This window comes from Narcine bancroftii, chromosome 8, assembly GCF_036971445.1.
Source record: "Narcine bancroftii isolate sNarBan1 chromosome 8, sNarBan1.hap1, whole genome shotgun sequence".
Lineage (NCBI taxonomy): Eukaryota > Metazoa > Chordata > Chondrichthyes > Torpediniformes > Narcinidae > Narcine > Narcine bancroftii.
In genome coordinates, this window is record NC_091476.1 from 134,603,965 (window position 1) to 134,631,431 (window position 27,467).

At 45.8% G+C, this 27,467-nt stretch overlaps 1 protein-coding gene across 1 annotated transcript; it reads left to right on the plus strand.

The window, feature by feature from the left end:
• The first annotated feature begins 989 nt into the window (after window positions 1-989).
• LOC138741199 (A disintegrin and metalloproteinase with thrombospondin motifs 8-like) lies at window positions 990-27,145 on the plus strand. Its single transcript, XM_069894919.1, has 8 exons — window positions 990-1,933; window positions 7,762-7,894; window positions 11,354-11,518; window positions 13,501-13,793; window positions 15,442-15,628; window positions 16,938-17,110; window positions 22,485-22,660; window positions 25,622-27,145. The coding sequence occupies exons 1-8, from the start codon at window positions 1,103-1,105 to the stop codon at window positions 26,358-26,360; spliced, it is 2,697 nt and encodes an 898-aa protein (XP_069751020.1). The 5' UTR covers window positions 990-1,102; the 3' UTR covers window positions 26,361-27,145.
• Window positions 27,146-27,467: the final 322 nt, after the last annotated feature.

A 27,467-nucleotide genomic window follows, 5' to 3' on the forward strand; every position in this document is an offset into this window, starting at 1 on the left:
TTGAATATATAAATGCAAATTTTATTTAATTACGGTTCCAACCTCATTGGACGATTAGGTCACAACCTTGTGCAACATTGGAGCTGCTGCTGGATGAGAAGGCGTTTTCTCCCAACGATGCCGTCTGCTCCGCTGGGCTCTTGCAGCACGTTGGGGTTCAGCTGCAGCGGGAACTCTGGGTTCGGCGGCGAGCAAGGGCAGAAATGGTCAGTCAGCCTTTCGGCTCGGGACCCTTTCTCTTTGCAGTGTTTCCTGTTTCTCCGCGGGTTTTCTGTTTCATTCTCCCAAGCGAACGGTTCTGTGGTCCTGCCGTGGGGATCTGAGCACCGTGAACATCAACAAGGCAACAAAAGCAGGGGCACAGCGTGGACAGGGCTGGATTCACAAAAAACAACCTCATTGCTTCAAGTGAAGGGTCAGGGTGGACCTGGTGGCCGGTTTGCGAGAGAGGGGAGAGCTGCCCCTTTCCCACCCCCCCTACCCCCACCCCGGTACAGGGCGGGCTGAACCCGCCGCACTCAGTCCGGACCACCACCGCCAGGCGTCCCGAGCGGGGTCCGCGCTCACAGCCACGCTCCGCCGGAGCAGCATCAGCAAGGGATGCGGATGGGGAGACGACCGGAGGGAAGGGGCAGCGGCCAGTGGGACGGGACGAGTTGGGGTGAGAGGGTGGGGCAGCGCCGCCGTTGGGGACAGTGGTCGCTGGGAGGTGGACGGGATGGAGCAGCGGCGCCCGGACAGACACGCCGAAGCCGGGATGCTCCGCCGCCTGCCCCGGCCCACTGGCCTGTGCGCGGACGTCTCCTTCCTGGCCAACGGTGGCGGCCGCCGCAGGCAATGGGCCGAACGGCCTCGCCCACCTGACTAGGGCAAGAGCGGCAAGCCGCCGGGCCGGCGCCGCAGGGGTTAAGGGCGGGGCGGGGCGGACCGGCCGCTGATTGGCGGAGAGCTGACGGCACGGTCCGACTCCAGGGATGGTGGCGATCGCGGGCCGCGGCTCGGGGGCGAGAGCATGCGGCTCGCGGCCATGGAGGCGGCTGCCAGCCTATAAAAGGCGGCGCCGGCACGGCCGAGTCACTGTGTGCAGAGCGCCGCGGTCGTCATGCCCGCCGCGATCGCGTTGCTTCTCGCCGCTCTAGCGGTGCTCGTGGCGCGGCCGCTCGTCCTCGCCTCCCCGCCACTCTGCGTGGTCGAGGTGACCCCGGCGCGGCTCCACGTCCGCCCTGACCCGCCCGAGCGCCGCGTCTATCGCCTGCGCGCCTTCGGCACCACCTTCACCCTCGACCTGTTCCCCGACGCCAGTTTCGTGGCCCCCGGCTTCACCGTACAACGGCTGGGCGGCGGAGAGGCCCTGGCCCCGGCCCGCACGGCCCTCCGCCGTTGCTTCTACTCGGGAAGCGTGCGGGAGCGGCCCGAAAGCCGGGTGGCCGTCAGCCTGTGCCGCGGCATAAGCGGCGCCTTCTCCGCCGCCGGCCACGAGTACGTGATCGAGCCTCGCGGCCCCGGGCGCTCGGTGTCGCGGCCGCACCTGTTGCAGCGGCGAGACTGCCCGACCTCCGGGGCGCGGACACATGGCCCGACCCCGGCCCGGCGCGCCGGCCGCAGCCCGCGGTTCGTGTCCGAGGCGCGGTACATCGAAACGCTGCTGGTGGCCGACGCGTCCATGGCGAGGAGGCACGGCGACGGGCTGCAACACTACCTGCTCACGCTGATGGCCATGGTGGCCGCTCTGTACCGGGACGCCAGCCTCCGCAACCTGGTCAACGTGGTGGTGGTCAGGATGCTGGTGCTCGATGCGCAGGAGCGCGGCCCGGCCATTGCCACCAACGCCGGTCTCACTCTGCGCAGCTTTTGCAGCTGGCAGCGGCGCTTCAACCCGCCTAGCGACCGGCATCCCGACCACTTCGACACGGCTCTGCTTTTCACCCGCCAGGTGAGTGGTCCGGCGGCGTGGCAGCTCTGCCCGGCGCTCCGCGCCTGGCCCACAGCACGCTACTGCTGCTGTGCGCGCGTGGCGGCTGCCGCTTCCCCCGGACTCTTGGTTCTGCAGTCAGTGGCGCTTCTCCGCGACCCTTCTCCCTATAAGACCCGGTGTCCCGCTGCCACCCCGGGACCCTGCGCCGCCGTCGCTCCGGCTGCCGCCCCGGGACCCTGCGCCGCCGTCGCTCCGGCTGCCGCCCCGGGACCCTGCGCCGCCGTCGCTCCGGCTGCCGCCCCGGGACCCTGCGCCGCCGTCGCTCCGGCTGCCGCCCCGGGACCCTGCGCCGCCGTCGCTCCGGCTGCCGCCCCGGGACCCTGCGCCGCCGTCGCTCCGGCTGCCGCCCCGGGACCCTGCGCCGCCGTCGCTCCGGCTGCCGCCCCGGGACCCTGCGCCGCCGTCGCTCCGGCTGCCGCCCCGCGACCCTGCGCCGCCGTCGCTCCGGCTGCCGCCCCGCGACCCTGCGCCGCCGTCGCTCCGGCTGCCGCCCCGCGACCCTGCGCCGCCGTCGCTCCGGCTGCCGCCCCGCGACCCTGCGCCGCCGTCGCTCCGGCTGCCGCCCCGCGACCCTGCGCCGCCGTCGCTCCGGCTGCCGCCCCGCGACCCTGCGCCGCCGTCGCTCCGGCTGCCGCCCCGCGACCCTGCGCCGCCGTCGCTCCGGCTGCCGCCCCGCGACCCTGCGCCGCCGTCGCTCCGGCTGCCGCCCCGCGACCCTGCGCCGCCGTCGCTCCGGCTGCCGCCCCGCGACCCTCGCTCCGGCTGCCGCCCCGCGACCCTCGCTCCGGCTGCCGCCCCGCGACCCTCGCTCCGGCTGCCGCCCCGCGACCCTCGCTCCGGCTGCCGCCCCGCGACCCTCGCTCCGGCTGCCGCCCCGCGACCCTCGCTCCGGCTGCCGCCCCGCGACCCTCGCTCCGGCTGCCGCCCCGCGACCCTCGCTCCGGCTGCCGCCCCGCGACCCTCGCTCCGGCTGCCGCCCCGCGACCCTCGCTCCGGCTGCCGCCCCGCGACCCTCGCTCCGGCTGCCGCCCCGCGACCCTCGCTCCGGCTGCCGCCCCGCGACCCTCGCTCCGGCTGCCGCCCCGCGACCCTCGCTCCGGCTGCCGCCCCGCGACCCTCGCTCCGGCTGCCGCCCCGCGACCCTCGCTCCGGCTGCCGCCCCGCGACCCTCGCTCCGGCTGCCGCCCCGCGACCCTCGCTCCGGCTGCCGCCCCGCGACCCTCGCTCCGGCTGCCGCCCCGCGACCCTCGCTCCGGCTGCCGCCCCGCGACCCTCGCTCCGGCTGCCGCCCCGCGACCCTCGCTCCGGCTGCCGCCCCGCGACCCTCGCTCCGGCTGCCGCCCCGCGACCCTCGCTCCCGCTGCCGCCCCGCGACCCTCGCTCCCGCTGCCGCCCCGCGACCCTCGCTCCCGCTGCCGCCCCGCGACCCTCGCTCCCGCTGCCGCCCCGCGACCCTCGCTCCCGCTGCCGCCCCGCGACCCTCGCTCCCGCTGCCGCCCCGCGACCCTCGCTCCCGCTGCCGCCCCGCGACCCTCGCTCCCGCTGCCGCCCCGCGACCCTCGCTCCCGCTGCCGCCCCGCGACCCTCGCTCCCGCTGCCGCCCCGCGACCCTCGCTCCCGCTGCCGCCCCGCGACCCTCGCTCCCGCTGCCGCCCCGCGACCCTCGCTCCCGCTGCCGCCCCGCGACCCTCGCTCCCGCTGCCGCCCCGCGACCCTCGCTCCCGCTGCCGCCCCGCGACCCTCGCTCCCGCTGCCGCCCCGCGACCCTCGCTCCCGCTGCCGCCCCGCGACCCTCGCTCCCGCTGCCGCCCCGCGACCCTCGCTCCCGCTGCCGCCCCGCGACCCTCGCTCCCGCTGCCGCCCCGCGACCCTCGCTCCCGCTGCCGCCCCGCGACCCTCGCTCCCGCTGCCGCCCCGCGACCCTCGCTCCCGCTGCCGCCCCGCGACCCTCGCTCCCGCTGCCGCCCCGCGACCCTCGCTCCCGCTGCCGCCCCGCGACCCTCGCTCCCGCTGCCGCCCCGCGACCCTCGCTCCCGCTGCCGCCCCGCGACCCTCGCTCCCGCTGCCGCCCCGCGACCCTCGCTCCCGCTGCCGCCCCGCGACCCTCGCTCCCGCTGTTCCGCAGCCTCCCCGGCCCCTTCCCAGGACCTCGCCACCTCCCTCTCTCCGTCTTCCCATCTCATCAGGATTGCAGGTTCTCCACTCTTGTCTCCCGTTCCCACCCTTCTCCCGGGGACTCTGCTAATCCCATGTCGAGGGTTGACACGGCTCCCTGCGCCTCAGTCGTGAGCGATCATGGTTACTGTGTGCATCAGATGTGAACGTCATTCCCACGAGTTGTTTGTGGGTTTGGGAGGGAGCGGGAGGGTCGAGTGCTGCTCAGAGCAGGGGAACGGGACGTCTCCTTGCCCAAGTGAGAGAGGGGCGACGTTGCGGGAATGGGAATCCGGAGCCGCGTTCCGGAGGTTGGGGCTGGGAGAGTGCGGCATGGAACTGCTTCCCCGTCGCCCTCCTTCCCTCCCCGCGGGTAGGACGGGATGATGGCAGACCACTGGGTCAGGAGGATCACTTGGAAATGAGACCGCCGCTGGAATAACGGCACCTGTTACCCGCGGGAACATACTGCGGTCCAGGCAGCGTTCATGGAAGACAGTAGGTGCTATTAAACTGCAGCACCTGGTAGCCCACCTGGGACCAGGGTGCGATTTGTGGGGCAACTTTTAAGCTGAGGGGGGATAGCCCCAGTAAATGCCAACCTGCCATTTAAGGGGTATCCCACCCCGCAATGATGCAGTAAGTGATGTACCTCCCCCCCCCCTCCACGGGCTGTCAGTTGCTCTCTCCCCTCCAACCGTCAATTGTGCGCCCCTCTGCCCCCGCAGCAGCTGGCCGCTCTACTCTCACCCCCCCCCCCCCCGACTCTCAACTCCCACCCCCCCACTTCTCCACCCTGAGCCCTGGGAGCCACCCCTCTCTCTCTCTCCCCCCCCCCCCCCCCCCCATCACTGCAGACACTTCAGCCGGGGTTTCCTCATGATCCCAGCGCTTAACCACTGACATCACAGGAGTAACCAGGTTGGCCATTTTGCTGTTCAGGCCACCAGTCATGTCCTGGGTAAGTTTAACTGGGTTTCCTGACTACCACTCCGAGGTAGGGCAGCGACCAGGTTGACTTTGGACTGGGTCGGACCCTTTCAAGCAGCCTTGTGAGTGGGGCACTAACCGGGCAAATTGCCTGGTTAACCCCATTTTACAAGGCAGTTTGAAAGCACCAAGTGTTTCAGTTTGGACCCTTTATTGAAGTGTTGTCTGGCTGTTACTCTCCATTAATGGTGCCTCACCCCCTAATTTGCTCCAGCAGCCCAAGATTCTGGAGCTCTTGAGCAAACACTGAGCTGCTGGAGGAACTCAGCAGGTCAGACAGCACCCTTGTGTAAAAATAGTCTGTCAAAATTCCCAACCAGACACGTGCTGCCCTTTGGTGCTGTCTGACCCGTTGAGTTCCTCTAGCTATGCAGCATTTGGTCAATATTCCAGGATCTGCTCTCATTATTGTGCTTGTCTGGAGTTTGTGCCTCTCACTGTTGCTGTCTGCAGTCGTGTCTCTGTGTTTGGGGCCATTTTTGGCCATGTTTTTCCCACCCATACTGTATAGTAGAGCTCGGAGGACTCACCTTGAGCCACTGCAAGTTGCAAAGAAAGTGCTGCCAATCCAGGGCTGTAACCCAGCATGCCCAGACAGAGAGATAGGCTTGAAATAAGGTATCTTGAATCTGCCAGCTGGGGTTTAGCCAGGTCATTGACTACTGTGCCTTTTGCAGTTAGATCTGGCTGCTGTGATCAAACATAAACATTCACATTAAAAATGTGTTCAAAATCTTATTACATTATTAATATCATGTTGTTGTTCTGTCTACATTTTCACTCTCGTGTTAATCAATCATTATACTATCCAGTACCATTGCCACGAATGTGTCCCTTGGGGTGACACCCATTTCAGTTTTTAGAGGCTTCCCTGCTGGTTTCAGCCCCTCAATCCCTAGTAGCAGAAGAACTTTAGACTGTACACTTTCCCCATACTGTAATGTATTCATTGCAAAGAAAGGAGATCTGGAATGTAATGGAATGGGTGCAGGCCAGTGGGACTAGTGGAATGATGTTTTGGCACAGATGAAAAGGGCTGAATGGCCTGTTTTCTGTGCTGTAGTGTTCTATATTTCTATGGTACAGCACAATCATTCCCTTTGGTCCTTTATCCTTCCTGCTTCATTCAGTCTGTCAAGATTAGATGCAACAGGGTAGGATTGAGACTGCACCGCAAACCATTTTCCATATCTGAGTTATACTTGATGACTTAGAAGTCCATGTCGCAGTAATCTTTTGATGTGTTTTTAAAAATTATATACAATTTTACAGGCAACAAGATGTTAAACACTGCAGTGCCAGGTTAGCTATATTAAAGTGGAAAGCAATGACTGGATAAAATTATCTTGACTCCCTGCTTAGCTAAGATGTGAACTATTTCAAGGCTTGTTAGAAGACCCATTTAAAAAAAAAAAATTCAGTAAAAGATGCAAGTGTTCTTTCAGTTCACTGCAAGGGTAAACATATTGAAGCAGAAACTCCACACCTGATATTTAGAATTAAAGGATTCGGTGCCAGATCAATAGATGGTAATGGCAGAAGCTATAAACTGCAATCTGTAAATTTGTATTAATATATCCCCTCTATCCTCTCACCTTTTTAAGCATTGAAGTTGCAGCATCAATATTTGTTTTGTGTTGCAGAAAAACAGACACTTTATATAACAATACTAATCTGGGTACCTTGTACTTGGGAACAGTCAGAAAATGTGATCTTTCTACACTTGACATTCTATAGAATCCATTAGGTAGCACATTGATGGATAAATATGTACCAAGTAGACATTTTAATGGGAATTTAATTATGCCACTAGAAAGCATACAGTATATTAAAAAGTGTTGGGATGAATTAAATTGATTCCATTACAGCAAATCTTCATATCAAATCCCATTATAACATCTGAAGCAGCAAAGAAACTTCTACTATTTTCCAATCATTAGTGAAAGGTTTTAAGTGACTCAACTAAACAGTTCAATGGCAATCAGAGCCAACAGTCTAAATTTTTGGCCATTCTAGAATAAAGGATAAGTTTCTGGTTCTTTCATTAGAAGTTAGAAATTCTTTGTTTTAATTTTGGGAAATTTGCATCAAGTTTTTTTTTTCGAAAATTGAAGCAGTTAATTTTTATCCTCCTTCCTGAAAGTTCAGGGATGTCAGACTGATACGTACACTGAGAGTTTTACTTCAATGTTGCTCCTTTTACAGTGATACATTTGATTTTGGGCTCGACCATATTTTCTAAGAACTTGTCTGGCAGCCAGCCAATAAATTTGCAGATTTGAAAGAGGACGTAACTCAGTGTGGCAGCAAGCGTTGACATATTCCAAAAGGATTGAATTAAGTTATCATTCAATGAATCAATGAATTACTTAATTGTTAAGCTGGTGTAGCAACTTTTTAAATTAAACATTTGTTCATATTTTGCTGGAAACCATTTCGTCCATGCTCCATTTGGAATTAAGCTTGATAATATTAGTTCATCAGCCTGTTGTTCTTTTTATTTCACAAAGATAAAAAAATTTTATTAAAGAGCCAGATGTAAAATAAATAAATAGATATTTATGACATGAGGATATCATCATTTTTTATTTATATTTTTAGAAGGAGTTGTGTTTGAAACATTTCTCATTCCTTCCTTGCAGGACATTTGTGGCCATAAGAGCTGTGACACGCTGGGGGTTGCAGACACTGGCACCATGTGTGATACAAGTCGGAGTTGTGCTGTGATTGAAGATAATGGACTTCAGGCAGCCTACACTACTGCACATGAACTGGGTACAGTGGCACCTGCCATTAGTAGCATGTTCGGTCACATCTAAGTCTGCTGCCTAAGTCACAGCTGTTTGTTATTTGTTAAATGTTCAACAACTTGGGCTCACATTCTTTAGCTGCCTGGGGAAATGGCCCTTCCAGCTCCAACATTCTAATAGTTTCTACAAGCATAGCAGTCCTGGACCATGTTGATATGTTTATGCATGGTGAAGAGTGCTTTCACTCTGCAAACGTCCACCATGGCAGAGAGGGAAAGATGGTGGAGGACTGTTTTGGAGTTTAGAGCAGGTTGGAAGGACAATTATGTGTGGAAATGATCAGGGAACAGGAAAGGGGTTAGAGGGAGATGGAGAAGTTTGAGGGGAGGGGTGCTGAGAAGGGAATCCAAAGGACCATGGAGCACATTGGGAGGGATTGGAGTCTGATGGCAGAGGGTTGGAGGATGTTCACTCAGAAGTTGGTGGGGGAAAAAGATTTAAACAGATTGATTCATCTGATCTCTGAAAGGAAAGCACAGATTGCAAGTGATGCAAGAGAAGGTATCTACTGCTTTACACTGTGTACATGCAAGTAAAACTTCTTCCAGATGACATCAGTCTTGTATATAACACTCACCTGAGCAAGCACAGCAGATTGACGGGATTGATTTTATGATAACGGGAGACTTATTTGGGAGACTGGGAGATCAGGAACAAATTTCAGGATGAAACGAGAGATGGAGACTCCGATAAATGGACCTCTTCAAGCCCCAGATATGAGGGAACATGCACATGCATGTATACAGCCGAGTGTGTGTGCTTACTTGTATTTTTTCTTTTGTCATTATTTACCAATGGGTTCGATTTATGCAGAAATGTTAAATACCAGACAGCACTGGTTAAGAGGAAATTTTTATATACCGGTATACACAGAGAGGTGGGTGAGGGGAGGTGCGGAAGCAGGTATGATGAGTAGATTTGAGGCAACAAGATACACATGAAGAGGTAAAAAATGTAGACCAAGAGCACATTAGTTTAAATCCTGATCAGATTCAGGATTTATTGTCATGAACAAGTCATTAAATTTGATGTTTTGTGGTGGCATCAAAGAGCAAACCTTCATATTAGAACCATCTAGCGACATTACTATAAAAAAGGAATAATAATAGAGCATGAAAAGTAAGGCAGCACGGAAGAAACTGTCCTTGTGCTCCTGAGTGGCCATCTAGGCTCTTGTACCTTTTCTCTGAAGGGTGCAGAGTGAAGAGGGCATAGTCTGGGTGGTGGGGGCCTTTGAGGATTGAGTCTGCTTTTTTAAGACACTGCCTCATGTAGATGTCTTCGATGGAGTTAAGTCTGGGACCTGGGATGTTGCAGGGTGAGTTAACAACCCTCTGGAGTTTATTCTTGTCTTGAGAGTTGGCACTTCCATACCAGGCAGTGATTCAACCAGCCAGAATGCTCTCTACAGTACACCTGTAGAAGTTTATGAGAGTTTGCAGTGACATACTGAACCTCCTCAGACACCTCACAAAGTATAGCTGCTGTCGAGCCTTCTTTGTGATTACATCGACGTAGAACAGATATCTGCCTTCGATAAAGGAGGTGCCACTAGCCTGGCCTGGCACCCCCACCAATAAGAGAAGCAGAGTCCCTTTAGAGACATCTAGCCTCTGGTTTCTCCTCCTGTGCTCCCAGAGGACTTGCTGAATGATTTCAGTCAAATTTTGAGTAAAGATTAGTGGTGATTAGAGAAGGAAAGACAGAATAATAAAAGCAATATACCTAAACTGTGAGCCTCTGACAGGTGGATGCTTGAATCTTCATAAGTAATTGTACGTAAGAGATGGGACTGTTTTGACTTTACCTAGCTGCTTTCATAAGTATTAGATAGCAACTGTAGCACTAACATGATGGCCACCAATGAGACTCGATATTCTCACCTACAGTTTGTGCCATGATCAGTCATCTGTTAGCTATTCAGGGGTCAGAGACTTGCAGAACACAATTATCCATATCCCTTTGGAATATTCCAGCTTTGTTTTGTTCTCTGTGGTGGAAAGAGAATATTTCAATGCAAGCTTTAAAAAGTAATCAAGTATCCCTTTTCTCAAAAAAGATAAAGTTGCACTTCACTGAATGTTATAGTTTTATTTTGGGGGGAGGGGTGGAGTGAGAGGGGTTGTTGCTTTGCAAAGAGCAAATTTGGCTCAGTGCCAGTTTTGTTCTCTAGTAAGGATTTGGCTTCCTTCCACATTCATAGGTGCTGGAGACATCTAGAACACCATGAACATTATGTTAGTTATCTAGTTATTACAATCAGATGATTCGCCACACTAATGCACTCCATTTAGTCCATTTGTCACCAATGTGAGGCAATTTTAGCTTTGTGGGAAATCAATGTCTAATTTATGTGGGACATGATGCAAGTTGAAGTTGTGGGACTAGATTGTACGCAGTTTAAGTGCCTTTGCAATTGTATTTCAGTTCTGCTCTGCCATACAACTGCAATTTGTGCAAAGTTAGATGGGCAATTAATTCAATAGCGTAGATTTTTATGATTCATTCTTAATCTTAATATGGGTGCTGCACATTAGGCACTTTTTTCTTGATCAAGGAGATAGACTCTCCAAATGTTAGCATGGGGATTTGTTTTAATTTCACACTTGTTCATTCCAGGCGTTGTCCCACAGAATCATGATGCCATCTAATTCTGTTTTTTTTTATATATAACTACCTTTTTTCCTGAAGTCATTATATTGTTTTGGAAGTACTAAATTGAGAAGGTGCATGGACTCAGATACATTTGATCCTTTTCCAACTGAGTGATGCTTTTGCTTACAATAATTTTTTTTCTGTGAACCTCCAATTGAATTACAAAGTTCTTTATGATATTTGTACCCTTGGTTCACCAGATCATTCGAAGTTAAAATACTCTTAATACTTAATGCTAGCTTTTGTAAGAGCTGGAGAGTGTGCAGATGTTCTTGATTGCAGCTGTTTAACACAGTGAGTCATTAATCAGAAATAGCTGGGTAGCATGTTTACATATATGTTTGACTGATACATTTCAGTATTATTTCTGGATCTGAAATTCTATACAATGAGGATGAATGGGAAATGACTCAATAGAGTGGAATCCTACTGTTGGATCAATGACAAAATCTTTTTTATCTTAAGTCATTGATCAACATTTCTATTTATCCTTCCGAGGGCAAGTTCATCAGCAGTTTGTCGCATGGTTTCCTGATAATGGTTCAATTCAAATTCTTAAACTTTTTCCTTGCCTGTTCCAAAAAAGTGCAATATTTATTAAATGTTCATTTGAAATATTTGTAGACACAATAGCCAAAGTTCCCCAAAGTGAACAATTATTTTAGAATGGCTGAAAGTTTTTAGTATCTTTAGTAGTCCTCTATGACTCCAGTAGTATACTTGTGGTTTTTGACTGAAGTTGGATAGTAATATTTTCTATTCTTGACAGGTCATGAATTGAGTATGCCACATGATGATTCGAAAGCTTGTGATCTGTTTGATCAGACGGAGGAAAACCATGTCATGGCTCCGTTGTTCATTCGGCTGAACAGTACTCTGCCATGGTCTCCTTGCAGTGCATTTCACATTACGGAGTTCTTTGACAGTGGACACGGTAAGTGGATTAAGTGTCAAATGATTAAGTGTTTTTTTTTGGCTTTCAAGCATGTGTAACTAGTTTCTCTATTTGGAAATGTACCTAATGGAATCTGTTTTAAAATCCATTAAGATCTCTCAGTGTATTGCTATTTTACTGCTTGACACACCAGTTTCAATGACATTGCAGAGTACACTGATGTTCACTGGCTATTGTATCAAATCTGAAATTCAGGATTGCGCCACAAGGCTGGACAAGATACTGCAAATCAACAAAACTTAAATTGGAACATTTAATGTAACAGCAACTGGATCATGCAGATGGCTCTCTGGCAGCTCTGAGAGGAACATTGGATCTGTAGTTCACTGCATTCTAGCATTCTATGCGTTGGACGGTAGATGTTGACACGTTAGATGGCCTATTCTACGTCAGGTCTCTGTACCAAGTCCAAGGTTGTGCTGGACAGGGGGGGAATGGACACACTTTACATCTAGCCTCTCTGCTTAATGGTTGGTAGATGCAGCAAAATCTATCTATTTCAGTGGTGTTGACCAGCTTGGGTTGAAAAAGTAATTTTGCTTTCTTTTATTCAATCACATTTTTTATTCACCTAACTTAGTTACAATTTAGCCGAGTTCAAACTATTTCAAAATGTCTGTGGGCAGCAAAGACGGTCAAAAGATATTCTGAGGGGTGGACCTTTGGATCTTGCTGCTTGTGGTCCTGTTGTCCCTCTGGATGTCTGGAACTCACATCACCCCATGGGACCACAAAACGTCTATGGCCATGTTCTCAAGAAGAGATGAGCATAAGCAGCAAGTTAACCATGATCCAGTCCAATAGCTTGTAACTGACCAAGACTGAGCAATATGGACAAGTTAACCATGATCCAGTCCAATAGCTTGTAACTGACCAAGACTGAGCAGTATGGACAAGTTAACCATGATCCAGTCCAATAGCTTGTAATTGACCAAGACTGAGCAGTATGGACAAGTTAACCATGATTCACTCCAATAGCTTGTAACTGACCAAGACTGAGCACTATGGACAAGTTAACCATGATCCAGTCCAATAGCTTGTAACTGACCAAGACTGAGCAGTATGGACAAGTTGACCATGATCCAGTCCAATAGCTTGTAACTGACCAAGACTGAGCAATATGGACAAAGCTGTGCATTTAAATTCTTATCAGCCAAGAATAAATCTGGTCTGATTCATTGTCAGTTAATTTCCACTGGTATCATGATATGAATCAGTCAAGAAACTAGAAACCAAGTTTGAATGATAAATTCTGTTAGATTAGTCCAAATAAAAGCTTTCCTCTCAAATACTTACTGACTTGAATTTTTGACATTTTTAATGTTTATTATGTATGCCAAATATGAACACTATATTTGGCACACTTAACATCTGGAATGGTTTTCTCTTGTACTAGATGCTTTTATAACTTTATTTGATTCTTATTGAGTAAAATTAGCCTACAGCAATGGGAGAGGAAAGGCTAGGGTTTTTATGGGCCAGTGGAGGCTCCCACGTATAATTGGCGGCCAGACAACGGCAAGCAGTTTCTGTACTGTTTTGTGAGTGGTTTGCTCTAATTGATTTGGAATTGAGATTAGACTGGTAATAGTATGGCAATCCTGGACTGAATGGCGGCCAACCCTGCTTAAGGGTTGAAGTAGCACTGTGGCTGTTGATTTAAGATTTTTAATAGACTTCCATGTCCCCAGTCTATTCCACTTTGCTATGATAATTTGGGTGATGTAAGATTATCCAATCTCTCCTATTCAACATTCAAATATAGACAGCAGCTGACTGGGATAAACCATTTCAATGTTTGCTGTTGACTTTGGTATAGAAGCTAAATATGGGCATAATGCTATGTATCCCAAAATGTTTGATGCAAACATGTTGTGAAGTTGGAATTACTTTTTAATTGAAGGTATAAGGAGTTAAAAGCAAACTTGCCCTGATATTAGTGCTGGTGGTTTTATTGACAGGAGACTGTTTGCTGGATTCTCCTGTTAAATCAGTTTCATTGCCCACTAAACTGCCGGGGCAGGAATATGATTTGGACGCACAGTGCCGCCAGATTTTTGGAGAGAAATACCAACACTGTCCAAACACATCGGAGTCGGATGTGTGTTCCCAGCTCTGGTGCAGGATAGAGGAAAAACTCGAGTGTCACACAAAAAATGGAAGCCTGCTGTGGGGAGACGGGACTCCGTGTGGGCAGAGCAGGATCTGTATCGATGGTATGTGTCTGGCCATTGACGAGATTAAAAATAGAAAGGTAAGGTAACTCGCATGGTGGTTCTTTGGTTGTTTCTAAACTTTTGAAGATCCTTTTCTATATTAGAGGGGGAAGGGGAGAAATACCCTGAATTTCAAATCTGTGACTGTGATGTTGAAGGATGAAGAACCTAATAATACCACCACCCGTGGGTTCTGCTTAACTACGCACACCATCATGATTTGGAAAAACATGACCAGTGTTTGATTGCTGGGTTTAAATTCTGGGATTCTGAACAGTACGGGGGGGGGTGGGGGGTGGGGGGGGGGTTCCTCTTCACCGGGAATAGAGCAGCTCATAGATGTTTCATATCTGCACTTCTCAGGAGCAATTTGAGGTGGGCAATAATTGCTGGCATTTCTACCAGTGCTTGTGTCCTGCAAATATTGTTTTTAATGCATAAGGTTTGAAATCTTTATAACTGACAATAGCTTGTTTATCTGAAATTAATAATGATATAATGTGGTCATTACTTTCCTTTGACTGGATCTACAGTTACACAAAATTACATGCATTTTATTCCTAATGAGTAGAAATAAAATGATATAAATGATGTAGAATTTTCCAGTTTTGAAGTAGGAAAGTGGTTAAATTTTTTAATTGAGACAGGCAACATGGTAACAGGCTCTTTTGGCCCACGTGCCTGTGCCATTCATTTACACCCAATTAACCTACAAATTCCGTACATTTTGGAGGATGGGAGGAAACCAAAGCACCCAAAGGAAACCCACGCAGACACTGGGAGAGCGTACAAACTCCATACAGACTGTGCCAGATTTGAACCCGGGTCGCTGGTGCTGTGATAGTGTTGCACTAACCGCCATGCTAACCATGCCACCCAGCTGGAATTGGCCGTTTTCAAGTCCTGGCTCCTATTTGACTCTAGCGAGTGATGGTCCAGGCCCTAGACAAACATATAGGAGCCTCCAAGGAGGGAGAGCTGGAATGGCCTTATTACTTTCTGGTCAGGGCCAGTATATCTGCAAGTTGGGAAGTGTAATGTGTGTGGGACTTTAAAGGGAAGCATCATCATTTTCCTTGAAAAGCTACTGGTTTTTACCAGGTTCACAGAACAAATCAGCCCACAATTTATCTTGTCATGATCCTTCAAAGATTCTGCAGTGCTGAAGGAAAATTCATGCAACTACTGTTTCTCTGGTCACTGGAGGTTAAATCTTGCAGTTGGGGCTACCTTACACTGATCTATAAAAGCTGCATTGAGCATTCTAATTTGGCCTAAGAATGTTTGATGCCCGTTCTTTACATGCTGAGATTTAGTCTAAATCAACCTGGACAATATGCACTACTTGCACTTACTCAAAACCAACAGTTCACCGAATTCTGGCTGCATCTCCATGTTCTTAATTTTACAGTTGAGGTCTCCGTGATCTTGCTGTCATTTGTGTGTCTGCTAAGATGGATGTGTTCAATGCAAGTATCACCATCCTGGAGGTATGCTATCTCATGATTGCTTGATGGAATGATGTGTAGTGTTAATCATGGCTTCAAACAGAAAATTGGAATTGCCTTAATGAGGGCTTTAAGGCTTTATTCAAATTCAGGTCTGGTTATAATTGATTCCTTTAATAGCATAATTTTACTTGGAGTCTTTGCGTAGCCCAACTAAGAATTGTTGCATCTTTTTCAGACGGCAGTCCAGGGAAGCTGGGGCTCTTGGAATTCCTGGGGAGAATGTTCTAGAACTTGTGGTGGAGGTGTGCAATTTTCATTCAGAGAATGCAATAATCCAGTGCCTCAAAATGGTGGGAAGTATTGTGAAGGACAGCGAACACGGTACCAATCCTGCAATTCACAAGACTGTCCCAATAAGAATGGTCAGTGAATCTGTTTAGTCATGGACGATTATTTGTGAGACTGTCAGTATAGCTTGTCAGAGTCAGAGAGTGGTTGATCGGCTATAAGCTATATTGAGTATAGAAGTTGGAATGTTAGAGTAAAGTTGGATAAGACATTGTTAAGGCTAAATTTAGAGTACGATGTGCAGTTTTGGTCACCTAACTAAAGTAAAAATATCAATAAGATTGAAAGAGTGCAGAAAAGATTTACTAGGATGTTGCCCAAGCTTCAGGAACTGAGTTACAGGGAAAAGTTAAACAGGCTAAGACTTTTTATCCTGGAGCATAGCAGAATGAGGTGGAGATTTGATAGGGGTATTTAAAATTATGAGGGGTATAGACAGAGTAAATATAGGTAGGCTATTTCCACAGAGGGTAGGTGAGATACAAACTATAGGACATGGTTTAAGGGTGAAAGGGGGGGTGGATTCACAGAGAGTAGTGGGAGTGTAGAACAAACTATCAACTGAAATGGTGAATGTAGGCTCAGTTTTAACATTTAAAAATTTGGATGGGTACATGGGTGGGACAGGAATGGAGGGCTACGAACTGGGCGCAGATCAGTCGGACTAGGGTGAAAAGTAGTTCAGCACAGACTAGAAGGGTTGAAGGGCTTGGTTCCGTGCTATATGGTTCTATAAGCTGCAGAGATGAAATCCGCAGCCTGGAAGTACAAATAGGTGTCCTCTACCATAAGCACAATATTTATTATTATTCTACACATATTGAAGTTTTATGTGATGTACAATTTTCTAATTGATACCAAGGTAGTCCTCATGTTATCTAGAGCCATTGTGACAAATAAAACTGAGCTGCAATTGAACCCCAGAAGTAAGTAATCAAATGTGAGAGTTGAAATCTTTCTATCTATCGTGCTTGCATGTTATTAGAAAGGGACATGGTCACAGGTTAGACTTAGTAAGTGCAAGCCATCTGATCAAAGCCTCAGAGGGATAGAACCATAGAACATTACACCTACTGAAAGAAACACTTTGATTTATGAAGACCAATGTGCCAGCATCTGCATTTATGGTCCTGAAATGGGATCAACAGAGGTGATGTCATCAAGTGAAGTTGCAAATTCACCTTTTGGTCTTCTGTATGTTATTGAAGGTACTTGTTTCGTACAGAAATACTAGTGGAATTTTGAAATGCTCTGAATGCAGTGATGAATGTAACAATTTGGACCGAAGTTATTTTACAGTAATTTCTATATTTTTAAAATAAAACAAGAGCTTTTCTGTAGTAGCCATCAAAAAATTCACTTCTAAACTTTATTTTACTTTAGGGAAGAGCTTCAGAGAGGAGCAATGTGAAAAGTACAACAGCTGGAATTACAAAGACCTGATTGGCAATTCAGCTAAATGGATACCAAAATATTCAGGAGTATCACCAATAGACCGCTGCAAACTGTTCTGCCGTGTCAGAGGGAGAAGTGAATTTAAAGTATTAGAACCCAAAGTAAGTACCACTTTAGAACAGACTCCAAATTAAAAAAAAAATAATAGAAGCACTCAGCTGTTCAGGCTGAATCTGTTCAGATATTACCCAACTTGCCATATGCTTCCCCCCCCCCCCCCCCCATCTTTCTAATATTTGTAGAATGTTACTTTCTTGGTCATTTTTTTAAACACATTTTACTTTACTGCACTTAATTTTCAGAAAAGACTGATTGTTTTACTCTTTTACTTAAAAAGGAGTTGGTGTTTGCATGTCTGTTTCCATCTATTGTAGGTTGTCTAATGCATCTCTGATCATGATTTAAAAAAGGTGCTGAGAGGTACTAAACAGTAAGACTAGGGCAGAGAATACTGGAAAAAATTTTTTTCAAAAGGATTAGTCCTTGTAAAAAATAAATTGTGAATTATGATAGACAACTTCAGCTGAACATAGATGATTTCAGATTTGCTATATCGCATAGAAAGTTGAAGAAATATTAAGTTAATTTATATTGAATTTGGCATGTTTAATTGCATAATAATGCTGACACATTGCATTATTTCAACTGACATTTTTTGCCACTGATTTTCATTTATACTCCACATCTGATGCCTCTCACATCAGTGTCCAACAATAGTGAGCTAACATTAATGAATTCCAGTTGCCCTGATTCTGCTTTTCCATGGTCACAATGTCCTGGTGAAACCTATTACCATGTTCGTCACTGCACCAAGATTAGTAGAGAAGTCCAAGTGCGAATGCAGAGAATGAGTTTTCAATGACTTGATGGTTTTGTATGCTTGAAGTAGACATAAAATATGAGAGGAAATCACAAAAATAGGTTAGTCTTTAAATAAAAAAGTATGTGATAGGAAAATTTTATGGTGATTTTTGTGATCAGCCATCTATAATGTATGAAATATACCTAAAAGTGCTCAGAAAGCCAAATCTTCATTATGCATTTGAATCTGCCATGATCTCATGCAATTGAGGGCTTGAATGATGCAGTGATGAGTAATGAAGTGTTACCCGAGCAACAGTTGCTCAGATAGTTGGAGCAATCAATTAGCATTCGTAGGAGAGTTCACCTGCCACTTGTGTCAGCAGGTGGTACCTTGGCAGAAGAACTTGCCAACTTTCCACTGCACCTTTCATTTGAGCTGCTCTCCATTAAATGGAGATGAGCTGTGTCCTTCCTTCCAATCTCTGCACCTTTAAGCCAGTGGGCAACCTTTGCAACTGACAATTCAGGCAGCAGCAAGGTTTTCAGGCACATGGAGTCACTGAATGCTACTGGTCAGGTTGAAGGGCATTTCGAGTTGGTCTATTGGCAATGGGAAAGAGGAAGTATGTGATTTTATATAATTGTTAATTCTTCTTGAATTATAGTGATTGCATGCAATTGAATAGAAAGATTAAAATTGCATGATAGAATGATGGGGCAAATTTATCCTACACTAGGATTTGGATGTTAATTTTTTTAACAAAAATATTCAATAACTGTCTGCTTGGTGACTCTGGCATACCTGAAGTGGTATAGTTTGCCATAGCTCATTTCAGTATCTGACTTGAGGAAACTTCAGATCATTAATTTAAAACAATGGCCGCTGTCTAAAATCTCCAGAGTAAGTTGAAAGCTTTCAGTCTGAGGAGTTAATGAACCCAATCATAGTGGGGAAAGTACATTCAATGGATTGTGTGTGTGTGTGTGTGTGTGGGTGTGTGTGGGTGTGTGTGGGTGTGTGTGGGTGTGTGTGGGTGTGTGTGGGTGTGTGTGGGTGTGTGTGGGGGTGTGTGGGGGTGTGTGGGGGTGTGTGGGGGTGTGTGGGGGTGTGGGTGTGTGGGGGTGTGTGGGGGTGTGGGTGTGTGGGGGTGTGTGGGTGTGGTGTGTGGGTGTGGTGTGTGGGTGTGGTGTGTGGGTGTGGTGTGTGGGTGTGGTGTGTGGGTGTGGTGTGTGTGTGTGTGGTGTGTGTGTGTGGTGTGTGTGTGTGGTGTGTGTGTGTGGTGTGTGTGTGTGGTGTGTGTGTGTGGTGTGTGTGTGTGGTGTGTGTGTGTGGTGTGTGTGTGTGGTGTGTGTGTGTGGTGTGTGTGTGTGGTGTGTGTTTGAATATCAGCTGTGGAGAGTATATGGTATAATTTACTGGACTACAATGTGGTGATTGATTCCTGTCAAAATTTCAATGGGTTATAATAATTTTTGTTAATAATTGACTTTATAATCAACCTTTAAGTAACAATATTGTGCAATGGAATTACATCAATGTGCACATAAAGGTCACTGATGAGTTCAGCAGCAGAATGGACTCTATTGAGACCAAGCCAAGGTCAGTGACAATTATGGAACAGCAGATGTTGGTGCTTTAAGATCCACACATGCAATGTGTCAGGAGATCTCAACCAAAGGATGGAGTTATTAAACCATAGGTTAATGAATAGAAAGTCAGACTTGTCTATAACACCAAAGTACAGCTGTAATGCTGTGTCCAGAGGTATGCTGCAGTATTGAAGGGAACTTGTTTATCCCATATTTACTGAATTAATTGTAAGGGGGGGAGATAAAAAGTATAATCCACAAAATGTCCATCATTGCAGACATTCTACTGAACATTTCTACATATAGCATCTTTTCTTTAAGCTTAAAACAGTGATATTTCTCAATATTGTTTTCTTTATTTGCTGGTTTACAGTGTGAACAGTATCTTTATCAGCCTTTCATAAATTGAAAGGCATATCCTTAATACCTTTTCTCTGTTTAATTTAAAATATTCCCCAGATTGGCAAGAATAATGACCAAGCTGTCATTGCCTCTGCTTTGTTTAGTCCTTTGGATAAGTTCTATCTATGAATCATACATTTGGCTCCATGTGGAATTAATGTATTTAGTTTAAGGCTTTTAACTGTATTATGGTATTTGCATTCAGAAACTTTTGGAGACACTAATTTCATATCATGAAAATAATCTTGTTTCAAAGACTCTTGTGTCCCATTAGAAAACTTTAAATAATTATACAAATATAACTACAAAACATGGTTACATAAGAGGGAGACCATAAATTATTGTGCCAGAATTTCCACAAAATGTTTTTTGCACAAGCTTGTCAGTCACCTGTTGGTTGAACCCACTCAAGTGATCAAAATCCAACAACAAAAAAAAAAAAACAATGTGCATGAAACTCAAAAGGTGAGGCATCATCTGTGGAAAGAGATGTAGTTAATTTTTGGCACAATGAACCTTCATCATAACTGGGAACAGGCAACAGGTTTTAAGTTGCAGAGAGGGTGGGGAGAGAGATGGCAAGGACAGGGGTAAGATCATGGTTGCCTTGGAGATGTGCTTTAGATTGGTTAATGATGGAATTGGAGCAAATAGAAAGGAGCACAAAAGCCAAAAAATGTAATGGCTAGTGGTGCTCATGGAGAGAAAAAAATTGAGTGGATTTCCAAACTAAACTCCAAAGCAAGCTACCACAAGGAAACTGCTCCAAGCTCAGCAAGACTTCTGTTTATGAGCTCCAATGAAACATTAAATCATACCTTAAAGTTTGGCTGTCAAAGTGAATCAATGTTTTTGACATTGATAAATGTTCTTAAACATTTGAGAACCTGGTGTGTACAGTGGGCTGATCTTCCAGAATGAAGTGCTGTGACATCTGCAAAAGTTGGCATATTGCCAGCAGAGTCCTGGAGGTGCCAGGAGCTGAGCATTGGAATGCAGGCAATGGATCCCTGGGATCAATGTCGTGAACATTCAGGTCTTTCCTGGTTGCATGGGAGTCCCAGATGTCAGGAGATAAGTGCTGGAAGCTCCACACAGGACTGCTGGCACTTCTGTGCAGTGTTGTAACCTCTGTTCTGCTTAAGTTGTGGTGAAAACCTTAATCAAAAATAGCCTTTGCAAAGAGTGTTTTGAGAGTCTGGGGAACAGTCTGAGAGCTGGCAAAACAGAAAAGTAAAATAGCACCCTCCTGGTCTTGAAAATAGAATCATTGTGAAGAGGAACCTGTTGAAGAATCTGAGCATTATTAGGTCCATTGGTGGAAGTGAAATGGATGATGAACAGGAAATTACTCCCATCTGATGTTTTGCCTTGGCCCCCAATCCTAATTTCTTCACTAGGCAAACAGTAGGATTAGTCTTTTAAATCATTAGAATGAGATAATTTGTGCCATGACTGTTTAATTAAAAGGACAAGCTAGTTACTGTTTCTAGAGATGCACCAGAATGCAGGTGTTGGAGTAAGCATCAGTTTGGGGAACTTAGTGGGTCAGGCAGGATCAGTTGGGAGAAAAAAGAATGAGCTGTTTCAGGCTAGAACCTTTCACCAAGACTGAGCCAGTGTAACAAGGATATCGTGGGAGGGGTTGGGTAATGGTCAGTGGGGAAATTGGTGAATCAGTGAAGGGTGAAAGGTGATGGCGAGCTGGGGTGGCAGAGACTAAGGCAGTTGAATGGTGGGTAAAAAGGGTGTCAGATGGGGGAAGAAGTTGGAGGGAACTTGAGTGGTGTAATAAATTGACACAAAGGTAATTTTTATAGTTCTGTAGAATTTTTTGTTTTAAAAATTTAACTATTTGAAAGCACCCACTGATATAATTTTTTTCTTCCCACCTTAAGTAGAATTTCAAATTTTGACTGCCTTGGTAACTTTAAATCCTATCCAAAAATATCCAATAATAAAGCCCTAACTTGATAATAACAATAAAAGGGTACTTTGTGATACTTCATATTTTTCTTTTTCTTCATAATAATCTTGTACAGTCTTAATTCCTTTCTGATCCCATATTTTCAAAATTGATTATTAAGAGTAAAAGGAAAAAGTTTATTCTGATACAAAGGTGTCTCACCTGAAATTTTTCCGTGTACCTATTTCCTCATTTTTCATACTCCATAATTCAATTAAATGTCTCAAAATAGGTGAATTATAAATAAATAATAATTTAGAATTACATTTATAAATAAATTGCTCCATCTTCTTTTCACCAATTTTAGTTAACTCATTGAAAGCACTTGCTGAGATGATACAATTGTCAAAGTTCATAACTACAAAATTCTCTGGATTCCATGTGTACAACCTTTAAAGAAAAATTATAAATTTCCCATAATTTTAAACATCACCAAAGAAAATTACTTTAGTCTGACTTGAATATGATGATGCTCTCCTTTTCCAATTGAAATGATCTACTTCTCCAAGCTGACAAAGGACACCAAGAGTCAGTACACAACACGAAGTGGATTTGATCACTAATATCCTGTGGACATTTTGGCAAGAGCATATTCTTAGATTAAAGTTATTCTGCCATCAACCCCCATCTAACCTCTTCATCCTTTGAGGTCAATCCTTGGTACTTTTGACCATGAAATGAAATGTACTTTTGGTCAATTTCTGGTGTTTCAGGTGATTGATGGTACTCCATGTGGCCCAGAAACCACCTCCATCTGTGTCCATGGTCAGTGTGTCAAAGCTGGCTGTGATCATGTCATTGGATCCAGTGCGAAGTTTGACAAGTGTGCTGTTTGTGGTGGGAATAGCTCAACATGCAGCAAAATATCTGGCTCTCTGAACAAGTCCAAGTAAGTTCATTCTACGAGTAGTTCTGTGCACCTTATATTAAATGAAGCCTGCTTAGTACTAAGGAACTATATCTTGAAAAACTGCTGGAGAATCTCAGCAAATGTATCAGCTTCTGTGGAAGGAAAGGAATTGTCGATGCTTTGCATCTGGACCCTGCGTCAGGACTGAGTGGAGAAGGAAGAAAGCCAGTATAGAGGAGAGGTGGTGGGGGGGCGGGGCGGGGGGGGTGGGGTGGGGGGAGAGTGAGACAGGCTAGATGATGATGAGTGTTAATACTTTGTGACAAGCAGATTTATTCCAAAGGTAAAATTGGTCACTTGAAAGCTCAATCCTTTGGAGAGGAAGTAAAGCCAAATCTAGCTGTCCAACCACTTGATTAAAGGAGCTAAAGTTAGTGGAGCCAAATTGTTCTCATCAGAAGTCTAGTGTAAAGTTTGCACATGTAGGTAATTGTATCTTTAAGGGATCCATGTCAGCACTTTTCTGGTTTGATTTTCAAAATTTCACATGAACTAGATTAGATGGCAAGAACAAAGAAACTGAAATGTGTTTCTCACATTAAAATAGGGCAGGAAAATTATCAGATCAATGTAGGGAAGTTCCAGTTCAATTAAAAGAAATCTGGGGATGTGTATAATGGAAGAGGAACAGTGAAGGGCATGCATGATAACTGGAGAGGAGTGGTGGAACAAAGACCCATAAGTGCCAACATGGATTATGAAACTGGCAAGCTGATGCGGCAGTTAGTGCAACTCCCTGAGAGGGCCCTGGCTCAATTCTGACTTTGGATGCTGTCTGTGCAGAGTTTGCATGTTCTCCCTGTGTCCCACATTCCAAAGATGTGTCCACAAGTGGATTAGCTCAGGTAAGTTGCACATTGGCATGGCTCAGTGGCAAACAATCAAAGGGGAGTTGATGGGAAAATGTAACAGCTACATGAAAAATGGAGAAGGAGAGAAGACTTGTGGGTTTTCTATTGTTTTCAGGGGCTGACACAAATCTGGTGAACCAAATGACTTTCAGAATCATAATTAAGAGAGATGAAAAATTCTTTAACATTACAACATGATTCAAAGGTTCATAATTTGTGTTTTTGTGGTGAACTTGGAGAAAAGAATTGTTAGACCACATCTGGTGTTCGAGGGGCCCCACTGCTGGAAGAGAATTCATTTTGGAAAAGATGCAATTAAGAACTATCAGTAGAATATAACAGGAACAAATGTCTACACATGGGAAGAAAGATTCAAATTTTTACAAACCTTTGTCTGAAACAGGGAAGAGAATAGACAAAATGGTTTTGCAAAGTTGCACAAGAATGACATTGTAAGTCAAATACTAATAAATCCATATTTAATTGTCAACACTTGCTAGCAGATGTGCCACCAAGTTTGATTTCTGTAAATGCACACTAACTAACTGATTTCTTTAAAAGTGCTGTTTGAAATATGATAGAATGCCAGAGATTAAAATAAATGCTCACAAAGTTGAAATAGAGGGAGTGCAGCATATATTCACCAGATTCATTCCCAGGATGAGAGATTCTGTTAAGTGAGACAGAATTATGTAGGCTCGGTCTGTATTCATTTAGAAGAACAATCATCAAACTTTGAATGTACAGAATTCTTGGTGGACTTAAGAGTAGATGTGGAATTGAAGTTTTCCAGCTAGGTCACAGCTTCAATAAGTTGTCACCATTCAGGATTCAGATAAGGAGAAATCTCTTCACCCAGAGCTTGTGTATTTAGGAATACTTTAGTCATGGGGATTCTGAGTATATTCAAAACTGAGATGGTGGAATTGATGGATTTGGAAATGGAACAAGAAAATGACAGAGTTCAAAGCCATAATTTTATGGAATGGCTAAACAAGGATTAGGGGCCAGGAGTGGTCTCCTGCCTTTTTGCCTTTGACATTTGATTGCCAGCTACATTAGCAGTTAGTATATCCTGGTGACTTTGTGGCTAGAGCTCGTTTATAGTCTCGATAAAAGTTCCCACCCCAAAACTTTCCTACCTATGGATGCCGTCTGAGCCACTGAATTTTTTTTAACCACAGAGTAGAAGCTGATTCTGGCCATTGAAACCTATGTCACCCTATTAACATACAACCCCGTACGTTTTGGAGGGTGGGACGACACCGGAGCACCCGGGGAAAACCCATGCAGACATAGGGAGAAGTTACAGACTCCTTGCAGATTGTGCCAGATTTGAATCCAGATGGGTGGTGTTGTAACAGCATTGCGCTAACCACTACACTAACCATGCTGTCCATAATTTCTCCAGCAGCTCCTTGTTTCCTGAAGTATCCAGTATATGCAGTCTTCGTGTTTCTCTTTCAAATTGAGTGCAAATGGATGAACAAAAGATCAAATTGCTTAGGCCAGCAGCTAGCTGGTAGAAAAGTGGTCGATTTTTACCATTGGTTGGTTGCAGACGTGAATATTAGAAGGGCAAGTTCGAAGTTTAATTTTCTGCCTTGATAGTTATGAGAACAAAAATATTTTCTTTGATTATTCACTGAGATACTGGGTATAACACTAATTTGAAAACAGAAAATTGCTTAATAATTAGGAAATATTTGGAATGGGGAGATGGACTAGGTTAGAGAACAGTATTGCTGAAGGTCTAGCATGAATAAAAGCAGAATGGGCTGAATAATTCAAAGATTAGTAGAGACTTTTCAGGCTCCATCTGGTTCTTGTTAGTCTACTTCTGGATGGAATTAGGGTTGGCAAGCGAGTTGGACTTCAGCTATTCAGGCACAACATTACTGAACAAAAGGCAGATTTTGTTCAGTAGCGCACCTTTGTTTACAATTGCATCAATCAAACTAGTGACGGCAAGTGATTTTTCACAGTGCGAAGAGCATTCTTCATTCATGTTCTTCTGAATTTCTTGACGGTGTTGTTGCATTATGTTCATTTTTAGGTTTTGGTTTTAATGGTGTGACTTTCTTCCTAGGTATGGCTACAATGACGTTGTTACTATCCCCGCTGGAGCCACCAATATTGATGTCAAGCAGCGAAGTCATAAAGGAGTTAAACACGATGGGAATTACCTGGCAGTGAAGCAGCCGGATGATACATATATTCTGAATGGCGACTATTCCGTGATCACAGTGGAGCAATATATTCCAATTAGAGGGGCTGTTCTCAAGTACAGTGGCTCCTCCACTACTCTGGAAAGAATTCAGAGTTACAAGAAGCTGCAGGATCCACTGACAATCCAGTTGTTGTCCATCTCGATGGATACACTGCCTCCCAGGGTGAAGTACAGTTTCTTCATCCCGAAAGATGTCTTGTTCAGCAAGCAAAAGGCCAAATCCCCCAAGAAATTCCCCAATGCCTTCAAGCAAGCCATTGTTTCTCAGTACACTATTGGAGAATGGTCAGAATGTTCTCGTAGCTGCGGATATGGTTGGCAGAGGAGAAATGTTGAGTGCAAAGACAATGATGGCAATGTGTCCTTGGATTGCAACAAGGCATTGAAGCCAGAAGACATCAGACCCTGTGCTGATATGCCTTGTCCACTTTGGCAGCTGGGCTCCTGGTCCTCCTGCTCAAGAACTTGTGGCAAAGGAGAAAGAAAGCGCAGAGCGTTGTGCGTGGAATACACTGGGCACACTGCAGAGGAGGACAAATGTGACCCTTCTAAACAGCCCAAGCCTGTGACTGAGGAGTGCTTCCAACAGAAATGCTAAATTTGGCGACTTCTGTGCAAAATGATAGATTTGACAGCCCGTTGACTAACTGGATTTGAGCTTGTTTAGTTTCAGGTTGTGTCGCCATAGATAAATGGATAAAATGCACTAACTGACCAAATAGGTCAAGGATGTAGACTCATTTGATGTATTAAAACAGTAAATGCCACTGTTTATCTTCTCTGTTGTTTTTCCACAAAGCTATCTACCTCAGTTGATGCTAAGAACATTGCCTTTCAGAAGTCAGGCTAACATACTGTAATTGTTACTTGTGCTGCTGTTCCAATCTTAATTCTCGACAAGTCGACCATTGCAAGGGCGACAATCCTGTATTCTTTGTAAATGTAATTTAATAATTAAGGTGCTGTCTGTAATAGTTTAATATACATCCCACACAAATGTGTATATTTTATAGATTTTAAAACTAATTCAGATGTAGCATTCCAATATTGTATATAGTGTACCTGAAGTATCATACCTTCAATGAAGGAGTGTAGGTATTTTTAAGCTTCCTTTCAAAGCTATTTATTTTTGTACAATTTATATTTTCAAGTCATGACTTTTTGATGCTGCTGTTACAACCCAAAAGACTTGTTTTCTTCTTTATATAGATGCTTACTTTGTACAATTGGCTCCTGTGTGACAAATAAAATTTTAGACAAACTGGGAGCATTTTAAAATCTGCTTGATTTTATTAAAAAAAGTTATCAAATCTTTGTTATGGACTTTGCCACTTTAGTATTGCAGAATTTGCTTTGTCTACTGGCCTGTTTAATCTTGCACAATAAATGGATTTTTAACTTTTACTCCTGTCATTCTTAATTTTTTCTCTTGGATTGCTTTTTTTCCTCTCTGCCTTCTGCATTATCCCTTCAATTCCATTTCAAATTTCTTGGTCACTTACGGTCCACATTTCAAACAGAACATTCATAATCTGAGGTTTTAATCATGTTAACATTAGTCTTGAATTTCTGCTGCAGTAGTTCATCCAAATAGAAGTTTCCTGACGGGATGAAGTTTGGCTGTAGGGGAAAAATGAGCAAAGCAACCATGTTATGGAAGTTCAATTACCTGCTGGACTCAAAACTAAAATATTAAGTAGGAATT

Bases quoted from the DNA above. Each gene is read 5' to 3' on its own strand.
- LOC138741199 (XM_069894919.1), top strand. From the start codon at position 1,103: ATGCCCGCCGCGATCGCGTTGCTTCTCGCCGCTCTAGCGGTGCTCGTG. The intron at 1,934-7,761 runs GTGAGTGGTCCG...CCTTCCTTGCAG, and splicing joins CTCTGCTTTTCACCCGCCAG to GACATTTGTGGCCATAAGAG. The intron at 11,519-13,500 runs GTAAGTGGATTA...TTTTATTGACAG, and splicing joins GTTCTTTGACAGTGGACACG to GAGACTGTTTGCTGGATTCT.